Source organism: Bidens hawaiensis, unplaced genomic scaffold (genome assembly GCF_021521415.1).
Source record: "Bidens hawaiensis isolate Kalapana, Puna unplaced genomic scaffold, B.hawaiensis_p1.1 tig00052434_1, whole genome shotgun sequence".
Lineage (NCBI taxonomy): Eukaryota > Viridiplantae > Streptophyta > Magnoliopsida > Asterales > Asteraceae > Bidens > Bidens hawaiensis.
Genome location: NW_027499429.1, coordinates 97125 through 116380, shown reverse-complemented (window position 1 = coordinate 116380; position 19256 = coordinate 97125). Strand labels below are relative to the sequence as shown.

The 19256-nt window shown below is 33.7% G+C and overlaps 2 protein-coding genes across 2 annotated transcripts; one reads left to right on the top strand and one right to left on the bottom strand.

Annotated features, from left to right (window-relative positions):
* The first annotated feature begins 7692 nt into the window (after positions 1-7692).
* Positions 7693-9224, top strand: LOC143599622 (uncharacterized). Its single transcript, XM_077077534.1, has 2 exons — positions 7693-8958; positions 9066-9224. Exon 1 carries the CDS (start codon positions 7693-7695, stop codon positions 8935-8937), a length of 1245 nt encoding a protein of 414 aa, XP_076933649.1. The 3' UTR covers positions 8938-8958; positions 9066-9224.
* Positions 9225-15299: 6075 nt separating this feature from the next.
* LOC143599620 (uncharacterized) lies at positions 15300-15904 on the bottom strand. The gene has a single exon (XM_077077532.1). It carries the CDS (start codon positions 15880-15882, stop codon positions 15313-15315), a length of 570 nt encoding a protein of 189 aa, XP_076933647.1. The 5' UTR covers positions 15883-15904; the 3' UTR covers positions 15300-15312.
* Positions 15905-19256: the final 3352 nt, after the last annotated feature.

The following is a 19256-nucleotide window of genomic DNA, read 5'->3' as shown; positions in this document are numbered from 1 at the left end:
AAGTCTGAATTTGATCATCTTTCCCAGAGACTTGTTGCCGATGAAATACCTTGATATCCGACTGTACCCACCTTTATCAACAAAATTTATTTGTTGATAAAAGTCATTCAGATAATTCTATATACAATCGTTATAGAAATTAAGTGTCATATAAAACAACTGTTATAACTTTGGCTATGTAAAGTGTCACTTCTATTTCTTTTTTCTAAATGTAAGGTTGTGGATTTAAATTCTTACTAGCAATATTTTAAAAACCGGTATTTTATTTGTACCTGTTTTAGTTCAAAAATGGTGTAGCCGGTTGAACCGGAATATACCAGAAGGTTCAACCAGGTTAAATAGTTTACCTTGTAATTCTATATAAATACAATTTCAACTCAATAAATAACCCACAAGTACATTAATAAACGTCATACTTGAACCAAATATCACACATTAACAACGGTCGAGTCAGATAGAAAGTTTGTACTTTTTATACGAAATTAATCAATTACAAAATATGTAGATAAACCAATATTAGATTTGCATGATACAAAACTGGTTGATTAACAAGTTATCGTTTAACGTGTTTATTCGTTTCAAATTTATCCGCTATGTTAAAAGTCATTTTTAAAAAATATGGGCCAGAAAAAATATAAAAAATCTCTTGGATTTAAAACCGGTATTTCTAAAAAACCGACGGGTACGATGTTCTAACAAACTGCCCTAAAATACCGGCTGGCTTACGAAAATACGGTATAACTGATTCAGCCGGCCTATTCATACCAATTTTAAAACATTGCTTACAAGTGCCAGGTAAAGATAGAATTTTGTTATAAAAAATATAAATAAATAACCGTATATCTTTCTAAACTTCTAAACTAATATTTGTAAATGCTTTTACTATATTTCTAAACTTATATTTATAATTTCTTTTTAATAAATAGTACTTGATATTAATTCATGGCCTTAAAAACAGTCAATCATCTAGCTCCCCTCACTTTTATATATCAACAATAGTGTATTTATTAGAAGACTTGCTACACAAAAACTTTAGATATATGGATACATCAATCATCTAGTGGTAATTAACCATGCATGTAGAAACTAGAATTTTATAAGGGCTCCACTAGCACCTTGTTTTCTTTAGCAGCCATGGTTGTCTTCTTGCCCGACCTAACTTCAACTACTGCATGCATCAATCAATCAACATGATGTCCAGTGATAATTTTGAAATTTTAAAAAAGTTAGAATAAATGAAAGTGATTTGCATAATAAACTAATGGCAAATTTAAAATAAATAATAACATCTCTTGTGTATTGGCAGATAATAATCTTATCTTTAAAAATCATTACCAACGGTCCAGCCTTTCAATTATTTTTGTCTCAATGGTCTCCCGTTAAAAATCATTTAACGCTGTTATGTTTTTTTTTCCGAGTTTCAAAGCGATGTTTTAGGTCATTTGATCGGAATAATGATACGAGCCAACTGATGTAAAACTTATCTCGAAAGGATGTATCAAATGGATTGATGTTTGTTAATTGGAAATTCAAACACCCGAATTGAGACACTATTTCGTCATTTGGATCACCGTTTCAAGATAAGTTTTATATCAATTGACTCGTATCCTTCTTTCGATCAAAAGTCCTAAAACATCGGTTGGAAACTCAGAAAAAAGCGTAACGACATTAAATGTTTTTTAGTGAAGGAGCATTGAGACAAAAATAGTTAAAAGGTTGGACCGTTGGTAGTGATTTTTAAATGTGGGATTATTATCGACAAACACACAAAAGATGAGATTATTTATTTGCAACTTTTCTAATTAATTGCTTTAGATTATCATAATTGATAACCATAACCATTTCCTTTGAATTTATTATTGTATTTTTAGGGTTTTTAATCATCAAATAAAAAGTTAAATCTTATTTGACTTGTCTCTCAAAAGAACTACTTGATATAGAGATTAAAGATGATAATATCAAATGTTTGAGACGGGTATCAGTAATTTTAATTATTATTCGATTGTAAAGTTGTCTCTGGCCTTTGCATGTTGAGAATCGGGTATACCTACTACAAGAATAAGAACGTAATTTTAGAAGTAGAATTATAGTCTTAACACCGTTTATTTGAATGAAAGTAGTTAAAAACGTACGTGTTTGAAATTAACAAAAAGAACTTGTGATGTATGGATTAACACGTACAATAAGTTGATGTATACATGTACAAATGCACAATATATTTTATTAACATTTTCACCCATTTGACTGATGAAATACAGCTAAAATATTGTCTTTTTTCATATGGGCATATTCCATTTATACATTCTTAAAGTCATAGTCTTCAGTGTCCATCTTTTAAGTTTTACCAACCCGTCAAAAATTGATAGCAAAATGCGACTTGTGGATGCTACCTAATCTTGTACTTTTTTTAATTATATTTAATTTACAATATAACATATAATTGAATTTAATCAATATTTTAGTATATGATTAGAATGTCCAAGAAATAACCCAAGACTTGATGGTGAACTTTAATCTCATGATATTATTAACGAACATTTAAAATTCCTTCAACCTCAAAAAGGATGTGATTATGAAAAATATTATTCATGACACCGAATAAAAATAAGAATACCTCAGCACGCGTCGTTGAGCTTAAGTATTTGATGAGGTAATAATACTTATCCTTAAGATGTAGTTGATTTGCGTGGTTTGCATAGAACGATATATGTTGATGATATCTATGAGTTTAATTGATCATATGCATCAAGGGTATGGAAACATTCGGCCCAAGAAACACAAGAAGCAGTAACATGACTAACAAAGAACTAAAACACGAGAATACAATGTGGTTCAGTCAATCACATTGGTTAGGCTACTCCCACGACCAAACTAGAGAGACTTTGTATGTTCAAAATCGAAATCAAGAGCAGTACAACCAATTTATAATGACATGAGATGCCCATTTATCAATTCAAATTTGGCTTGCTTACGTGTTCTCTAAGTTTACGCTACCTAATAAAGAACTGAGCCATATTTATAAGGATCGAGTCCATAGCTCTAATATTTTCTAGCCATCGTGATTGTAAGTGTTTATCCATCAATATTGTAACAAACACCTACTCCTATGAGCTTTGTATTGACTTGTCAATCTATTGAAGAGATACATCTAAGCTGACCAAAATGCATCTCAACTTATTACGACTTCCCTTAGTGTAAGCTACCGGCCTTATACACTTGAGCTATTCGATGAACTTGTAGCTTTTTTCTAAACTAAACCATAATAAGACTCCATAACTTAATCTCCCAATACTGGGAGATCGATTGAAAAAAAAAATCGAACTTTCATCCAAGACTTAAAATTTTCAATCTAGCATACGCTCTCATTTCTCTAGCGCGATATCTTTCATCAGTTCCTAGAAGGACAATTAAAGCAATGCAAAGTTTTAACTTCTATACTGTCTTTAATAAAAAATATTTGTGAGATTCTTTGTATGAAGGATTATTTTCAAGTAGAACATTTATTATTTTCAATATTTGTGGTTCCATATGAAATGATATCTCATTTGATTTTTCTTTTTTCTTGGTGGAACATCATATTCTTTGAAAGAGACTAAGCATGTAGTACATCCGACCTGACATACCAATCAATACTATACGTTTATGAGATGGCGCGTTACTTAGCTCAACCATTACCGCTTTCCATCCTCACATCTTCCGATCTAGCCCCGAGTAGTGATGGGTAAATAAACCGGTTAACTGAACCGACTTGAAAATCGAATTGAAACCGAACCGGTTTAAAATCGATTATGTAGAAACCGGTTTGGAACCAATTGAAACTGTAGGTTTGAAACCGGTTTGTCATTTTCTCCTCCAAAACCGGTTAACTGAACCCGAAACCGATAAAAATCCGAACTGAAACCGATCGTAACATGATAAGAACCCGGTTTTAGCCCGAACCGAAATCGATTATAAACCAGTTTTGACTTTTATTGACCAAACCGAATCGGTTTCAGCCCAAACCAATTTTGAGTTTTAAACCGGTTTGTACACCTCTATCCTGAGTAGTGGAGTTGAATTTTACTCCTCTCCCCCCCTCTTCCCACACACTCACTCCGCCCCTTAATTAATTGAAATTAAAAAAAGTATTTGTATTATTATAATATTAAAATTACTATTCCATATTTAAATATTAAAAAGATGAATTATTTTTCAGTACCATTATCTAAATATTATATTAATGAAAGTATAAGTTATTAATTCGTTCAAATGCATTAATCTAAATATTATATTAATAAAAGTATGTTATTAAAGAAAGCAAGCTATTAATTCGTATATGTATAGGTTATAAAAGGAAACTTACTTTGAGACGTTACAAAAAGAAATTGTACCTTTTCATAAAGACATAATGATGAGCTTTTGTTTCATACTAACCAAAGCATGTGACAGATCACACCATGTTCGTTAATCAATAATCATGATTTGGTTGGTATTACAAGTCCCATGAGTTGGTCAAATCACTTGACTTTCTTTTATTCTTTTGGATCTATTAAGATTTATTTCCATACAAAGAAATACGTTTTACACTTTTATTTAAGTTTTTTTTTCTCTAATATTAATGCTAGATGACTTGTTTATGTGTTATTATTGCATTTTGCTTTTTCTCTTTTCAAATAAAGAATATCGTATCCTTTAAGGTTTTTTCCTTAGAATTATCGGTAGATAAGAAGTACCTATTGAAATGATACAAGATATAATGATAACTTGCAGAGAGTGATCATTTTAATTAGTTTAGGTGATTTTAATGCCTTAAGTCTATTTGGATATAATTATGATTTACTTAATAGCTAAACGATAAGCCATTATAAATAACGATCCAAGTTAGAAAATGTGGAGTACATGCTCGTTCAATCAATGTTATTAGGGATTTGGTACCTCAAGGGGGTTCCAACGGGCACCACCCGTTAGCGGGTCAGGGTCAAGAGGCTAGTCCCTGGTGGGGTCAACGTGGAAAATTTTGGTTTGGGCTTAAAGGTGATTCATTGGAAATACATCATTTCGATATGGAAGAAGAAAAGTTGAATAGGAAATATTTTTAAAAATACTAAAAAATAAGTAGTAACTTGCTACCGCTAAGTAGCAACTTGGTTGGTAGAGTTCGGCAGTGAATTTAAGGTCATGGCGACTTTGAAATTTATTTATTTATTACTTTTATATAAAAACAATGCACATATCTAACATACTCCTAATTTTACTTCACAATCAATAGCATGATTCGAACCCTTGATCTCTAGCGGAGATGACACCATTTAACAAATCAAAGAAAGCTAAATGCCCTTTGCTTCCAAACGGGATTGTTGTAATAAATCAGTTGTGTAGGTCACGCTACATTAATTGTGATTTTGCCATTATTTATGGAGATACATAATGACTATAAATTTGAATGACATCGTAGAAACACTGTTCATAACTTACAATCATTTAAATAGTGGTTCAAATTTATTTTTATAGATACACAAATTAAAAAATCAATAGGTAATGAAAATTAAAATATTTCACCTAACTAATGTTTTAATTTTATGATTATGATATAATGTTGGAATGATAAACCTATCTTATAAAGCCATCAGTTCTAACCACGAAGATAGCTACGACCCAATTACTCGGTTGTTGCCATAATATCATTAAGCACAATATGAGAAGAGCCCTTAGGAAGATGGGAAGGATTTTGCCCGAACAAATATAGCTATTGAGATATGGAAGTGTTTGAGGGAGATATATAGAAATAGTTAGGGAATGTATAAGGAGGCTAAAACAAGCGTTTTTGCGTTGATTTTCTTTTTTTTTTTGGGGGGGGGGGGGTCAAACTTTTTTCCTATAAAGGTGAGCCTTCTTCAAAGTTCTGCATTCGATACGCTTCTTGTTGCAATAGTCTTGAATGAGTTTTCAAAGTCGATGCAGAAGGAAACCTGTGATGCATGATTTTTGCAAACGATATAACATTGTGTTAGTAGTAAAGAGTAAAATGAGTTCGAATGAGGTTAAAGGAGTGGTTGTAGCCTTAGAGTGCAAGGTTTAAAGATGTTACTCTAAAGCCGGGCACCTTACGTTAGTGGTGCAAATGAGGATGATCCCCACTTTAGTATTGAAGGTCGTGTGGTCTTGCACACAACCAAGTTTAATTATGTTGTGTCGTTTGTATAGAGTGACTGAGATATAGATAGTGATGTAGCCCACTGTACTTAGACAGGTTGGTGCAAACGAAGACTAGCCACATGGGTATTGTGTGACAAAAGGCTTCCAACAAGATTGAACGGGAAATTCTATAGGGTAATAGTTCGACAAGTTATGTTATATCGAACGGACCTTTCAACCATCATGAAAACACAAGCGCGAAAGAGGGAGTACTAAACATATGGATGCCTAGGTGGTTGTGTGAGCAAACAATTATGGTCCAAATAAGAAATGATGTTTTGGAGAAATTGGGGTGGCATGTTTTCGGATAAGATAATGGAGGAGAGGTTTGATATGTTCGGGCACGTTAAGAAGAGACAAATGACAATCACAATCCGTACTGTGGAAACCCTCACAATGGAAGGGATGAGTATAGGCAGACCTAAATTTACACGTGATGAGAGGATTATGCAGAATTTAAAATGGTTTGGTGTTTGATAAGGGATAGAAGGGGAGATTAAGATGGGTTTTTTATTTGATCATGGATAGGAGTTCATGAACTCATATAATTAATGTTATGGACTTTTAGGAATATATGCATTGTTTTACTAATTTTCTAAGGCTTTGTTTGCTTAGCTGTTACTATTATAGTTTTCTTGTGCTTTGTTCGCTTAGCAGTAGCTATTACAATTTTCATATCACCTTTATGTTACTAATATGGCACCACTTTTATTTTAGCATTTGACTTTTTGTTGTTATTTCTTTACTACACTTTATATTTTTGAAGTTAGAGGTGTCGATTAGGGATGAGATCGGTACCGGTCCCGAAATTCGTAAATTTTTCGTACCAGTACCGGTACCGAAATATTCATTTCGGTCCCGGTACCGGTACTGAAGGTAAAAAAGTTCGGGAAGTCTTGCCTTCATCTCACCCTTTCAAACTCTACCATATTGATGCGATTTTAATGGCTTTGTTTCTAAAATGAAAACTTAACATTTAATCAAAAAGTGTGAAGAGTTTTTTTTATTCTTCCATTTCTCAAGTGTAGATTATTATTAGGTTAGTCAATGAGCTTAAATACTAAACTAGAACAATTTTTTTTTCTTATATTTAGTTTTTAGACTTAGAATAAAACTATAACCATACATTTTTTTCTAGTAACTTCAACTGATTTTTCACAAAGCAAATTGTTGAAATAACAACTCAATAACAAAATTTGTCGGTAGAGATATATTGATAAGATTTCATCTTTAAAAGTTAAAAAGACTTTTATTTCCAAACCAATTAAGATATATAATTATTAAGATTAAGACTAGTCTTTTATGACCAAATGACATGGTATTTAGCAACTTTTATCAACCATGCAATCCAGTGAATCCACTAAAGATTTTGACCCTTCAAAAGTTGTACGATATTAATTTATATTACATCATGGCTTTGATTTAATTTATTTATTAATATTATAATATTGTTATGAAAGAAATTCACTATATAAAGGGTGGTGAGGTGCACTTAAAATCATAACTTAGCTAGTAGTGATGGGAACAATGGGAACCCTTATAATCACCCTTGTGGTGGTTGTGGTTTCTTTGAGCTTGCCACCATTGACCACAGCCGGCTACCCCTATTCATCTCCACCACCACCACCAAAAGAACATTATGTGTACAAGTCACCACCACCACCTCCACCGGTCCACAAACCACCACCCGTTTACAAGTCACCACCACCACCTCCTCCTGTTCACAAACCACCACCCGTTTACAAATCACCACCACCACCTCCACCAGATTGCAAGTCTTCACCACCACCAAAGAAACACTATGAACACAAGTCACCACCACCGCCACCACCAAAGAAACACTATGAGCACAAGTCACCACCACCGCCACCACCAAAGAAACACTATGAATACAAGTCACCACCCCCGCCACCACCACCAAAGAAACATTATGAACACAAGTCACCACCACCTCCACCACCAAAGAAACATTATGTGTACAAGTCACCACCACCTCCTCCACCAAAGAAACATTATGTGTACAAATCACCACCACCTCCTCCACCAAAGGAACATTATAAATACAAGTCTCCACCACCAACTCCCCCAAAGGAACATTACAAATACAAGTCTCCGCCACCACCACCCCCAAAGGAACACTATAAGTACAAGTCTCCGCCACCACCACCCCCGAAGGAACACTATAAGTACACGTCTCCACCACCACCTCCGTCAAAGGAACATTATAAATACAAGTCACCACCACCACCTCCCCCAAAGGAACATTATAAGTACAAGTCTCCACCACCACCTCCGCCAAAGGAACATTACAAATACAAGTCTCCACCACCTCCACCAAAGGAACATTACAAATACAAGTCACCGCCACCTCCACCACCAAAAGAACATTATAAATACAAGTCGCCACCACCTCCTCCACCAAAAGAACATTATAAGTACAAGTCACCACCACCTCCTCCACCACCAGAAGAACATTATAAGTACAAGTCACCACCACCTCCTCCGCCAAAGGAACATTACAAATACAAGTCTCCACCACCACCTCCGCCAAAGGAACATTACAAATACAAGTCTCCACCACCACCTCCGCCAAAGGAACACTACAAATACAAGTCACCGCCGCCACCACCCCCAAAGGAACATTATAAGTACAAGTCACCACCACCTCCACCACCAAAAGAACACTATAAATACAAGTCTCCACCACCACCTCCACCAAAAGAACATTATACATACAGTTCACCTCCTCCACCTTACCATTAGTGAACTACCATCATGTCTAAGGTAATTAATATCATGAACGAAACCTTATATGTTTAAGTATATACAGTTTGTTTCTTTTATTAATCCTGATATTATTAATACCATTTTTCATTTCTTTATTCTTATAGGTTTTAAGAAACAAACAAATTGATATAACGGGATTATACCCTTGGATCACCTTCTAGAGGATGAATATTGCAGCCACAAGAATGATTAAATAAGGGTTTACAATTGTACCAAAAGTGCTATTATTGTACTTGTATACAATTGATAAATCGTTACTTTCATGTTTCTTCTGTCAGTTTCTTCATATGATATGTTGGTTCTTATAATGTAACAAATAAATTTTATGGAATTTGTAAAATTGGTGTTGTGGTACATGTCTCTAAAGATATTTGAAATTTAATTTAAATGCTAAATAGAGAAGAAAAATAATACTCTATACTTATGGATTAATATGGACATGTATGCATGTATATCAATTTAGATATTAATAAAATCGACACCAAATAAGAAATTAAGTAAATTAACCTGATGTCTAACAATTTATCGTTTCATAATTAAAATGGATAAATTCATTAATTTATGAAGATTTGAACCATAATAATAATAATAATAATAATAATAATAATAATAATAATAATAATAATAATAATAATAATAATAATAATAATATAGTTTCCAAGTTATCCAGATTTTTAAGTGTGAAATGTGAACTTAATTTGTAGCGTCACATATTTTGAAAAATGTTACAATTTGTGGTGACTTGCAACTCGGCGAAGGTGGTGGCACATAAATCGGTGGGGATGACGGTGGCAGCGGGTTAACAGGTGGTGGCGTCTCGCAAAGTGAAGGGGGGCGTGTTGTATGACGCCATGGGTTTCGGTAAATAATGGTTCTGGATGATGATGACACACTTAAAGATAATATAGTCATGACAAGAGGGATCAAATGGGTTAACATTTGAGACATAATGTTAATGTAGGATATAATTAGTTGTGTTTGTGCATGCATGTCTCACATCCTTTATATAGAGTGTATGTTAATGTAGTTAGTGTTAGGGGTGCAGAAATCGGTTAACTGGTTAATATGTTAAATCGGTTAACTGGTTAATATGTTAACCGGTTTTTCTACAGGAACTAATTGGTTAGACTGGTTTTTCTGGTTGGTTACTAACCTTTTTGACCGGTTAGACTGAACTGGCTAACCGGTTAATAACCGGAAAAACCGGTTCTTAATAAAATAATAATAAAAAAATCGGTTAACCGGTTTGTAACCGGTTTTGAAATCAATAATATAAACCGCTTACTAAACGGCGTTTAGGATCGGTGACTTAGTTGGCTAGGATTGGACCGGTTAGTAACCCGGTTACAATTTCATATACGAAAAGGTTTGAAACCGGTTGACTGGGTTTTGTGTGCACCTCTAGTTAGTATAAGATATTAATTAATATGATCATTTTCTTTTTGGTAAGAGTGTATTGTTTAGTCACCCTAGAAGTGAATTTAACTTTTATAATGATGCATCTTTAGGTAAATTTTAATTAGAAAATGTTTTTGAAAATCGTATCGGATCGGAAATTGAGTATGTTGTTTTAGTTGTTCACTGGTTCAACTGTCTCGTGGGTGGCGAGTTTTGGGTAATTAGTAATCACATTTTAATCCGGTCTAATTTAGTGGCCAAAGGTATTGATGTTCTGCCTACTCTATGCCCTAGTGTAATAACGGAATGGAATCTACTCTTCATGTGTATGGTGATTGTAACACGGTAAACAACATTTGGGTTTTGGTTGAAATGTAGCTTGATGTGAAATTACCAAATTTAAAATTTCCTTCAGACTTGATAGATTGGATAGATAACTCTTCGTTAAGTGTGACTAAGAAAGAAGTTGTACGTACGGTTATATATGTGTCTTGGTGGGCTATTTGGAAACTTCGGAATGATTTGGTATTCTTGAAGATTCGGTTAAAAAGCTCGTGGTTGTTTGATGATGTTATGTATTTTCCTTTTAATTGGTTCTCGGGTAGGAAAATAGGTTTAAGGTATCTTGGATAGAGTGGATGAAAATTCCCGTACCTTTCGTGTAGTCTTTCTTTTCTGTACCCATCTAGCTTCTTGCTAGTCGATACTTTATAAAATTCCACCGTTCAAAAAAAAAAATTGGTTCAACTTGTCACAAAAACTAGATTTCTAATTTCTTACATGAATGTTTTCAAGTTTTACGGTTTTGCGACTTAGGTTATTTGTTCATTGCATATTTAGATTCGGATACATATAAAAGTAAATATGTTGATAGATCATGATGATGATGATTTTAGTGTCAACAAATCAAACTGGAATAATTATAGAGTAAAACTGAAATAAACATTGATACGAGTTAGGAGGTATAATACACACATTTGCTTATTTTAATTTAAGACACCAACGACTCATGGTTCAAGGGGGGTGGCTCCCCTGAAAGGAAAGTTTTTCAATTGCTATGTTGAAAAGTTATTTCGAAGTTTCTTAGAATTACAAAGTTGAAAGAAAGTTGCTTTAGATTTAAATGGTTTATAAAAAGTTACATGGAAGATCATTATAAAGAACTGAAGTGGTAAATATTCGTTAGTCATAACGAATCGTCATAGGAACCGATCATCAACGGTAGCAACTATGATTAGTAACTTGTTCCTTGGCAGCAATGTGCTTAGCATCAAGTATGTTGTCAGTAGTACCTAACTGCGATCTACATTAAGTATGCATCAACGACAACTTTGACGATCAATATAATTCATCAATTATCAACAACAACTGCGTTACTACATAGGGTTTATCCTGCTTAAATAGAGTCCGTTGATGTAACCGAATACGTATTATTGTTTTAACCACTAACCGCCATAGTCTAACACAAAGGGTTGGAACAATTCAACTTAAACTTTGTGATGGTTGCTTACCTACATAAGGAATGTCTTCCTCTTGTTATCCGATCAAAGATTTCGAAAGTGACACCAAAATACTTTAATCAGAAAGTTATTCGTACCCAATACATGTTGATTCGAAGATCGATCGATTGTAGGTTGTTTCTTGAGATTGTACCTGTTTATAAAACGTACACACGGTATCAACTCAACTGGTTTCGATTTAAATTAGTTTGATCATAACCTGTCGTTATAAGTCAGGTTAGTCTAATCAAAACCGGTTGCTTAAAGGGTATTCTGTTAAACTACTTCTTTGCATTAAAAATTTATGTGCCGGCATTTACATCAGCATTTCGAGTGTTAATTTTCCTTAAGTTTAATTTGATTTTTATAATAAGATTATAAATCTTAATTAATTGCTCTATACTTTTAAATCATCATCGTATTTAGTAAATCTCACCAATAAAAAAGCTATACTAGGGTCTGAGGAGAGTAAGATGTAAAATATGAATAGAGAGGCTGCTTCTAGTGAGACCCCGGCTCGATAGTGGTTTTTCATCAAGCCTTGGACATAAGGCACATAGCACTCAACCATCAGGAGCCCAGCCGATTAGTGCATGTACCCTTGTCTTTCGGCTATCGACGCCACCACATGATGCCTGATTAACCTTCCGCCACTTTTAACGCTATTTTCACAAAATTGGCACAATAATCCACACATATATACATTATATGCGCGCACCGCAAGCAGGATGTATATGCTTTTAGATAAATTTAGGCAAATTAAATTGAAAGCCAAACAATATAGTACATAAAATATGGACAATGCATGGACATAAAATATTTTCACAAAATTGGCACAATAATCCACACATATATACATTATATGCGTGCACCGCAAGCAAGGTGGATATGCTTTTAGATAAATTTAGGCAAATTAAATTGGAAGCCAAACAATATAGTACATAAAATATGGACAATGCATAGACATAAAATATTTTCACAAAATTGGCACAATAATCCACACATATATACATTATATGCGCGCACCGCAAGCAGTGTGGATATGCTTTTAGATAAATTTAGGCAAATTAAATTGGAAGCCAAACAATATAGTACATAAAATATGGACAATGCATGTTAATGCATACTAAAAAGTCATACTTCCTCTTTAAAAGCTTTAAAGATCATCGTTGCTACATAGCATGTGATTATTGTTATGGATCGATATTCATAAGTCAGTCACATTTGAAATTAGCTATTTAGAAATAAATGTACACCCTTAATTAATTTAGCAACACAAAGTTAATATTTTCAAGTAATAGTTATCTTAAAGTAAAAACGCGTGTGCAGGTTTAGAAACTTATTAAAATGCGACTTTATAAAATAGTAAATACAAGAACAGATATGATTATTATATTTTATAACACTGACGCAAACTTTGTCATGGTAAACCGACAGTTACAGATAAATTATTATCGAGAACCGCCATTTAGAGGAAACTATGTAATTCCATTGTGTTTGGAGGGAACATTGTGACTACAATCTATTTGTGGGTATGTTCAAGGATGAGATTTTTATGAGACCATGTTCAATCTTTTAATCAGTTTGTCGATGTGGATCAACTTGCGACGAATAATCCATCGATGAAACTTTCTATAGATAGTAAATGTCGGGCATCTCAACTTTCAAGTGTAAAATGGCAACTGTATTTTTAAAATATTGAAAATTGTTGTTGGTGTGTATATGTGGGAAAAGTCAATATGGCATATCGTTGTTCGCAAGTTTGTTGGAATTGTGTTCTCAAAATTACTCTCTCGTAGGCATTCCCATCACACATGGATCAATTAGCCTAGAATGACTTGTTTTGACCAAACGTGGGTATATGTAGCCAAGACAACCGACCAACGCACAACAAGGCCCAATAGTGCCATGACTTGTTATGACATAATGCGGGTTTGTGTAGCCATGAATAGGGCTGTTCACGAGCCGAGCCCGAGTCGAGCCAGAGTGGTTTCGAGCTCAGGCTCGAAATTAAACGAGTCAACTTAGCTATTTTGAAATTAAACGAGCTTAAGATCGAGCCAACGAGCCGAGCCTCGGTCGATTTTGGCTCGATTACAAAAATGATACAAATCAACTCAGGATGTTTCAGATCAACTTCTTATAGCTAGTTTTATTCGAGCTTTTATCGAGCGACCTACAAGCCCGAGCTTCGAGCTTTTTGAACAGCCCTAGCCATGAAAACCCGCCAAAACAGAACAACGCCCAATGGGGTATTTTAATCACACTAGTGGATTGGTAAACCGAAATATGTTTTGACCCAATGTGGATTGGTGCAATCAAGACAACCCACCAACGCACGACAAGGTCAATCAAGGCCCAATAATGTACATTAATCGCACACATGGATGGTTTGTGTAGGCAGCGCAACCCATTGACATATGCAAGGCCCAACAATATACAATAATCACACGAATCAGTTGGCCATAAGTAACTTGTTATGACTAATGTAGGTTTGTGTAACCAATACAAATTTACAATCCACCAACATACGACAAGGCCCAATAATGTACAATATCAAACGAAGGCAAAGAAAACTTGAAGATCACGTTAGAGTTGATGAATGTGTTGAGAAACTTGCCGATGATGATGATGATGATGATGATGATGATGATGATGATGATGATGTTCCCCCGAGGACAAAGATTGAAGATTATGGTTTTGCATGGCTAAAAACAAAAAGTATTAAGGGGGGCTTATTGTGCTATAATCCATGAGTTTGGGCCTTCAAAACTCATTTTATCTCTAGTAACGGAGCACATCGGATGTTTATGTTCTTTGTGTTTGTATGTCTATGGTTTCTTGTGTGTTTAACAACGGGTTTTGTGCGTGTGCTACAACGGTTTTCCTTGTGTTACTAAAATCATATTTTTTTTAAAACTAAGCATTCAAAAATATTCAAATTCAAACATTGTGATGATAATATACTCTAATCATTCATAGTAATTCCTTTGCATAATAATCTATATAAGATTATAATCATATATGAATAGTGCAATTGACCCAAATTTTATTAGTAAAGGTAATTAATTTATTTATTCATTTTGAAGCATGAAACAGAATGTAATGGAATTACAAGAAGAACCTTTTGCTATTTGATTATTTCTTTATTTTCAACACAAACAGAAAACAACTATTTATTGGATACATGGATAAAAAAAAAGCCCTTTCCGTAAAACTTTAAACCATTCTTTGGCCTCCAAATTATTTTCTTCATCTCCTGGAAGGTCCAAAGTATATAATTCACTTATCATTTTATTTAATAATTGTGAAACATTAAACAGAATATAAAGGAAGTACTGCAAGAACAACTTAACTTTTGCTAATTATTTCTACATTATCAAACTCAAACAGAAAAACAACATTTTATTGAATACTAGAAAAACAACACATTACGGAATACGGCAGTCATCCCTTAATAATGGTGTGGTGGAGGTGGTGAACTGTATGTGTAGTGTGGGGGTGGGTATTTTTTCACGGGTGGTGGAGGGGACTTGAAAACTGGTGGAGGTGGCGGTGGTGACTTGTAAACTGGGGGTGGTGGGGATTTGTAAACCGGTGGAGGTGGTGACTTGTATTTAGGGGGAGGTGGTGACTTGTATTTAGGGGGAGGTGGTGACTTGTAAACTGGCGGTGGTGGTGATTTGTAAACTGGTGGAGGTGGTGACTTGTGAACTGGTGGTGGTGGTGATTTGTAAACTGGCGGAGGTGGTGACTTGTAAACTGGAGGAGGTGGTGACTTGTAAACTGGAGGAGGTGGTGACTTGTAAACTGGAGGAGGTGGTGACTTGTAAACTGGTGGTGGTGGTGACTTGTAAACGTAATGTTCCTTAGGTGGTGGTGGAGATTTCTTTGGTGGAGGAGGTGGTGGTGACGAGTAACGGTAGGTGGCAGTGGTTAACGACGGTAAGCTTAAAGACACAATTACCACCACAAGAGTGATTAAAAGTGTGGTTAGTGAAGACATGTTCCTTTTGGTTCCCATTTCTACTTAAAGCAATGGGATCTAAGTTGTGTTTTTTGAGGTTACATGCTGTCCCTTATATAACCAAAATAAATCATTATTATATTATATCAAAATAGTGAAACTATTTATTTAAATTGGCTTAAAGTTGAAAAAAAATCTGCCACCTACTATGAAATAAGTTATATACATGCAACGTACTAAAGACGATCAAGGTCTGCCAAGAATAATTCAACGTTTGGATTTAGTATAAGTTTTCTTTTTTTTTTTCTTAATTATTATATAACTAAATACATGTTCCCAAATGTCATATTTTTTATAAACAGTAAGCAAATTATATAATTTTTTGCACATATATAAACCGGGTACCGTTACCTAAATATTAATTAATTTGATAATTATTGATCATTTACGTTCATAAACTTATACGAATATATTTTATTGGTACATAACTAGTGGCGTAGCTAGAAATTTTTTTCTAGAGTTTAGAAAGTTTTGATGGACGGACAATCGATTGTCTATCACTTAAGTTTGGGTTTTGTACGGGTTCAATGTTGAAATTTTTACAGATTCGATGTCAAAATACATAAATATATAACACTATAAAGAGATTTGTACGGGTTCGATTGAACCCATCCTCCAAAGATGCCTACGCCCCTATACATAACTTGGTGTCTGTACATAACTTGGTGTATGTGTTTTAAGTTGAAATAAATTTTGAATTTTCTAGCATAAGACAATCTAATCCGTTAAAATATATATTAAATTAATATTTGGATATCAAACATTAATATGTCTAGAGGATGAGAATATAATAATATATGTGGACTTCTACCCAACATGAATCAAGATTGGTGTGTGTGTGATGTATCTGACTATTTGGGTAAAATTTTAATTATTACTTGGTACAATTTGATTGGTTGAGAAGACTATAGACAAAATGGAGTTTTACTTAAAAAGATAAATGTCCAGGGTGTTACCTAAAGATATGAAGTATTAAATTATTTCTTTTGCCTTTTATATTTGTGTTAGATATTTTATTTAAATGTTGCGGGTTAACATACTGCTATATGTGCAAGCAATAGTACTAGCCATATGTAAAACTCGTTAGACCTAAACTAATCAGACTTAGTTATATTATAACAGGGTCGATTCTGGGGTGTTGAAATACCACTAACCAGGTCGTGTCCAGTTTGGGTAATGCGGGTAAGACACGCGAGACCGAACCGATTAGATCCGATTATCTACAATAGGGTCGGTTCTTAAGTCTTGATAATGCCGTTAACCATGTCCGGATCCGTATTGGGAATAAGACTTGCTTGCTCATCCCGGCCCAAGGTACTTCCACTGTTAGGTCTGGTATTCCGGTATTGGTTAAACTGGTTAGATGGATTTAGAGTGATGTATTAAACAAAATCTTTAATATATGAGTATTTCCTTCTTATTTTCTTTTCTATGTTTATACGTATTTAATAATGATGGATCAAGTTATTTTATAAAAGGGGACAAAAATGAGAAGGATGAAAGAATTTGTAGCCACACAAAAAATCTCTTAAAAAAAGTAAAGAAAAAATAATAATAGAAAAATCATAACTCAAAATTTAATAAAAAAAAGTAAAAACACAAAAATGTTTCCATCGTCTTCCTCGTTCTTAAGAAAAACAATGTTGAGGGAAAAAGATCATTGTGTCTTTTTGTTTATCATTGTGTTTTGTATTTATTTTCGTCATTGATTATGTCTTTTTTTTCTTAATATTGTGTTATATTACTCAAAGTTGTGTTATATTCTGCGATATATTGTGTTCTTTTTTTAGTTATAATTGTGTCTTTTATTCATTTCGGCATTTTTTTAACGGGAATGACGGGGGAACACTTTAGTTTTTAAAATTTTTCGGTTTCTATTTATAATTTGATTTATGACTTTTTTATTATTATTTTTGAAGGGTTTTTTGTGTGATCATAAATCTTTCTTACAATTTTTATTTTTGTATCTTTTGTATTTTAACTTTTTCCCGATAACGATATTAATATCTTTTGATATTTATATCTTTTGATATTCTAGTAACTCTATTATTTAAGATCTCGCCGTGATAAAAATAAATTTAAAACTATATTCTTTAATATATAGTTAGTTGTGTTTGTGTATTATAAGTCAAAAGTTAAAAGTAAATTTAAACTATGTACACGTGTGATTAAAAAGCATCGTACGTTCATGCACGATTCCAATATTTTATTCACCGACATGCCTAACCATAATACGCTTAAGGTCAAACTCTAGACACAATATTTTACTTTTAAAAGTAGTAATTGTTAGGTACAGACGAGTACAGTCTTCACAAAAACTCAGATTAATTCTAATTTCATTATCTTCCAGAATTTAAATACAAGACTTGTTCCTAAGTGAGAGGACCTATTCTTTTTAATAGTTAATATATAACTAATGTTCAAATCAACTTAAACATAAGATAATATTGATAACACAAAAATAATATAAATAAACTTTATTTTATCTAATAAGGCGATATATAGTCCAGGGGGCGGTGTCGTAGCTCACAAATCGCCCCACCTCTCAATACTTGATCGCCACGTCATCTGCCTCATACACAAGCAGACGACAAATACATCCCCCCCTCGCCCCACTTGTTGCCCGGCATTTGCCGCCCACTACGATTTGTCTAAGCACGATAAAAAAAACTATAAAATAAATTATTTTTACTGACGGACCAACTCGTCGGTAATCTATCAGATAGTCCATTAGAAAGCAGGTTGTCAATGTTACATACAGTATGTGACATTAGTGACGCTAATTAAATTCCTTCTTGCGTTAATTTAAGTTTTGCTAAAGGTGCAAAACTCGGAGCAACGCCAACTTGAAGGACTCGAATGGTTAATATGAAAAGTATAAGGGTGATACGGAAGATCTCAATGAGCGGTCTGGTGGAAATCTAAAGTTTATGGACCAAGTTGAACAACTTGGTGCCAAAATTATTTTTTTATTTATTAAATAAATTAAAAGTCTAGTTTGATTATGTTTCGTAGTTTGAGTATGATTAAAATTATGGGTTGTTATATAAACCGATCATCCAAAGTTTTTTTTAGTTTGTGGTATGAATTCCGTTCTTGTTCTTATTAATAAAAAGAGTCTCATAAAGTTTATGCAATATCGTCTTTAGCGTTCTTGATTCACTTAGACATTGTCTAAGGTTTAACAAAAGGCATCGCCCATTTTCGACGTATTTCTAGGTGTCACAAAGTCAGTAATTTTGTCATTGTGTCAAATGCATAACTAAGAGAAACAATAAAAACTAAAATCAATATTCTAGCAGTGGAAAAAGATCTAAATTGTAAGAGAAGGCCTAGTAGCAATGTATTATATGAGGTGATGAATTTAAGTG

What these genes read in the sequence shown, in the direction of transcription:
- LOC143599622 (XM_077077534.1), top strand. Translation starts at nt 7,693, where the DNA reads ATGGGAACAATGGGAACCCTTATAATCACCCTTGTGGTGGTTGTGGTT.
- LOC143599620 (XM_077077532.1), bottom strand. Translation starts at nt 15,882, where the DNA reads ATGGGAACCAAAAGGAACATGTCTTCACTAACCACACTTTTAATCACT.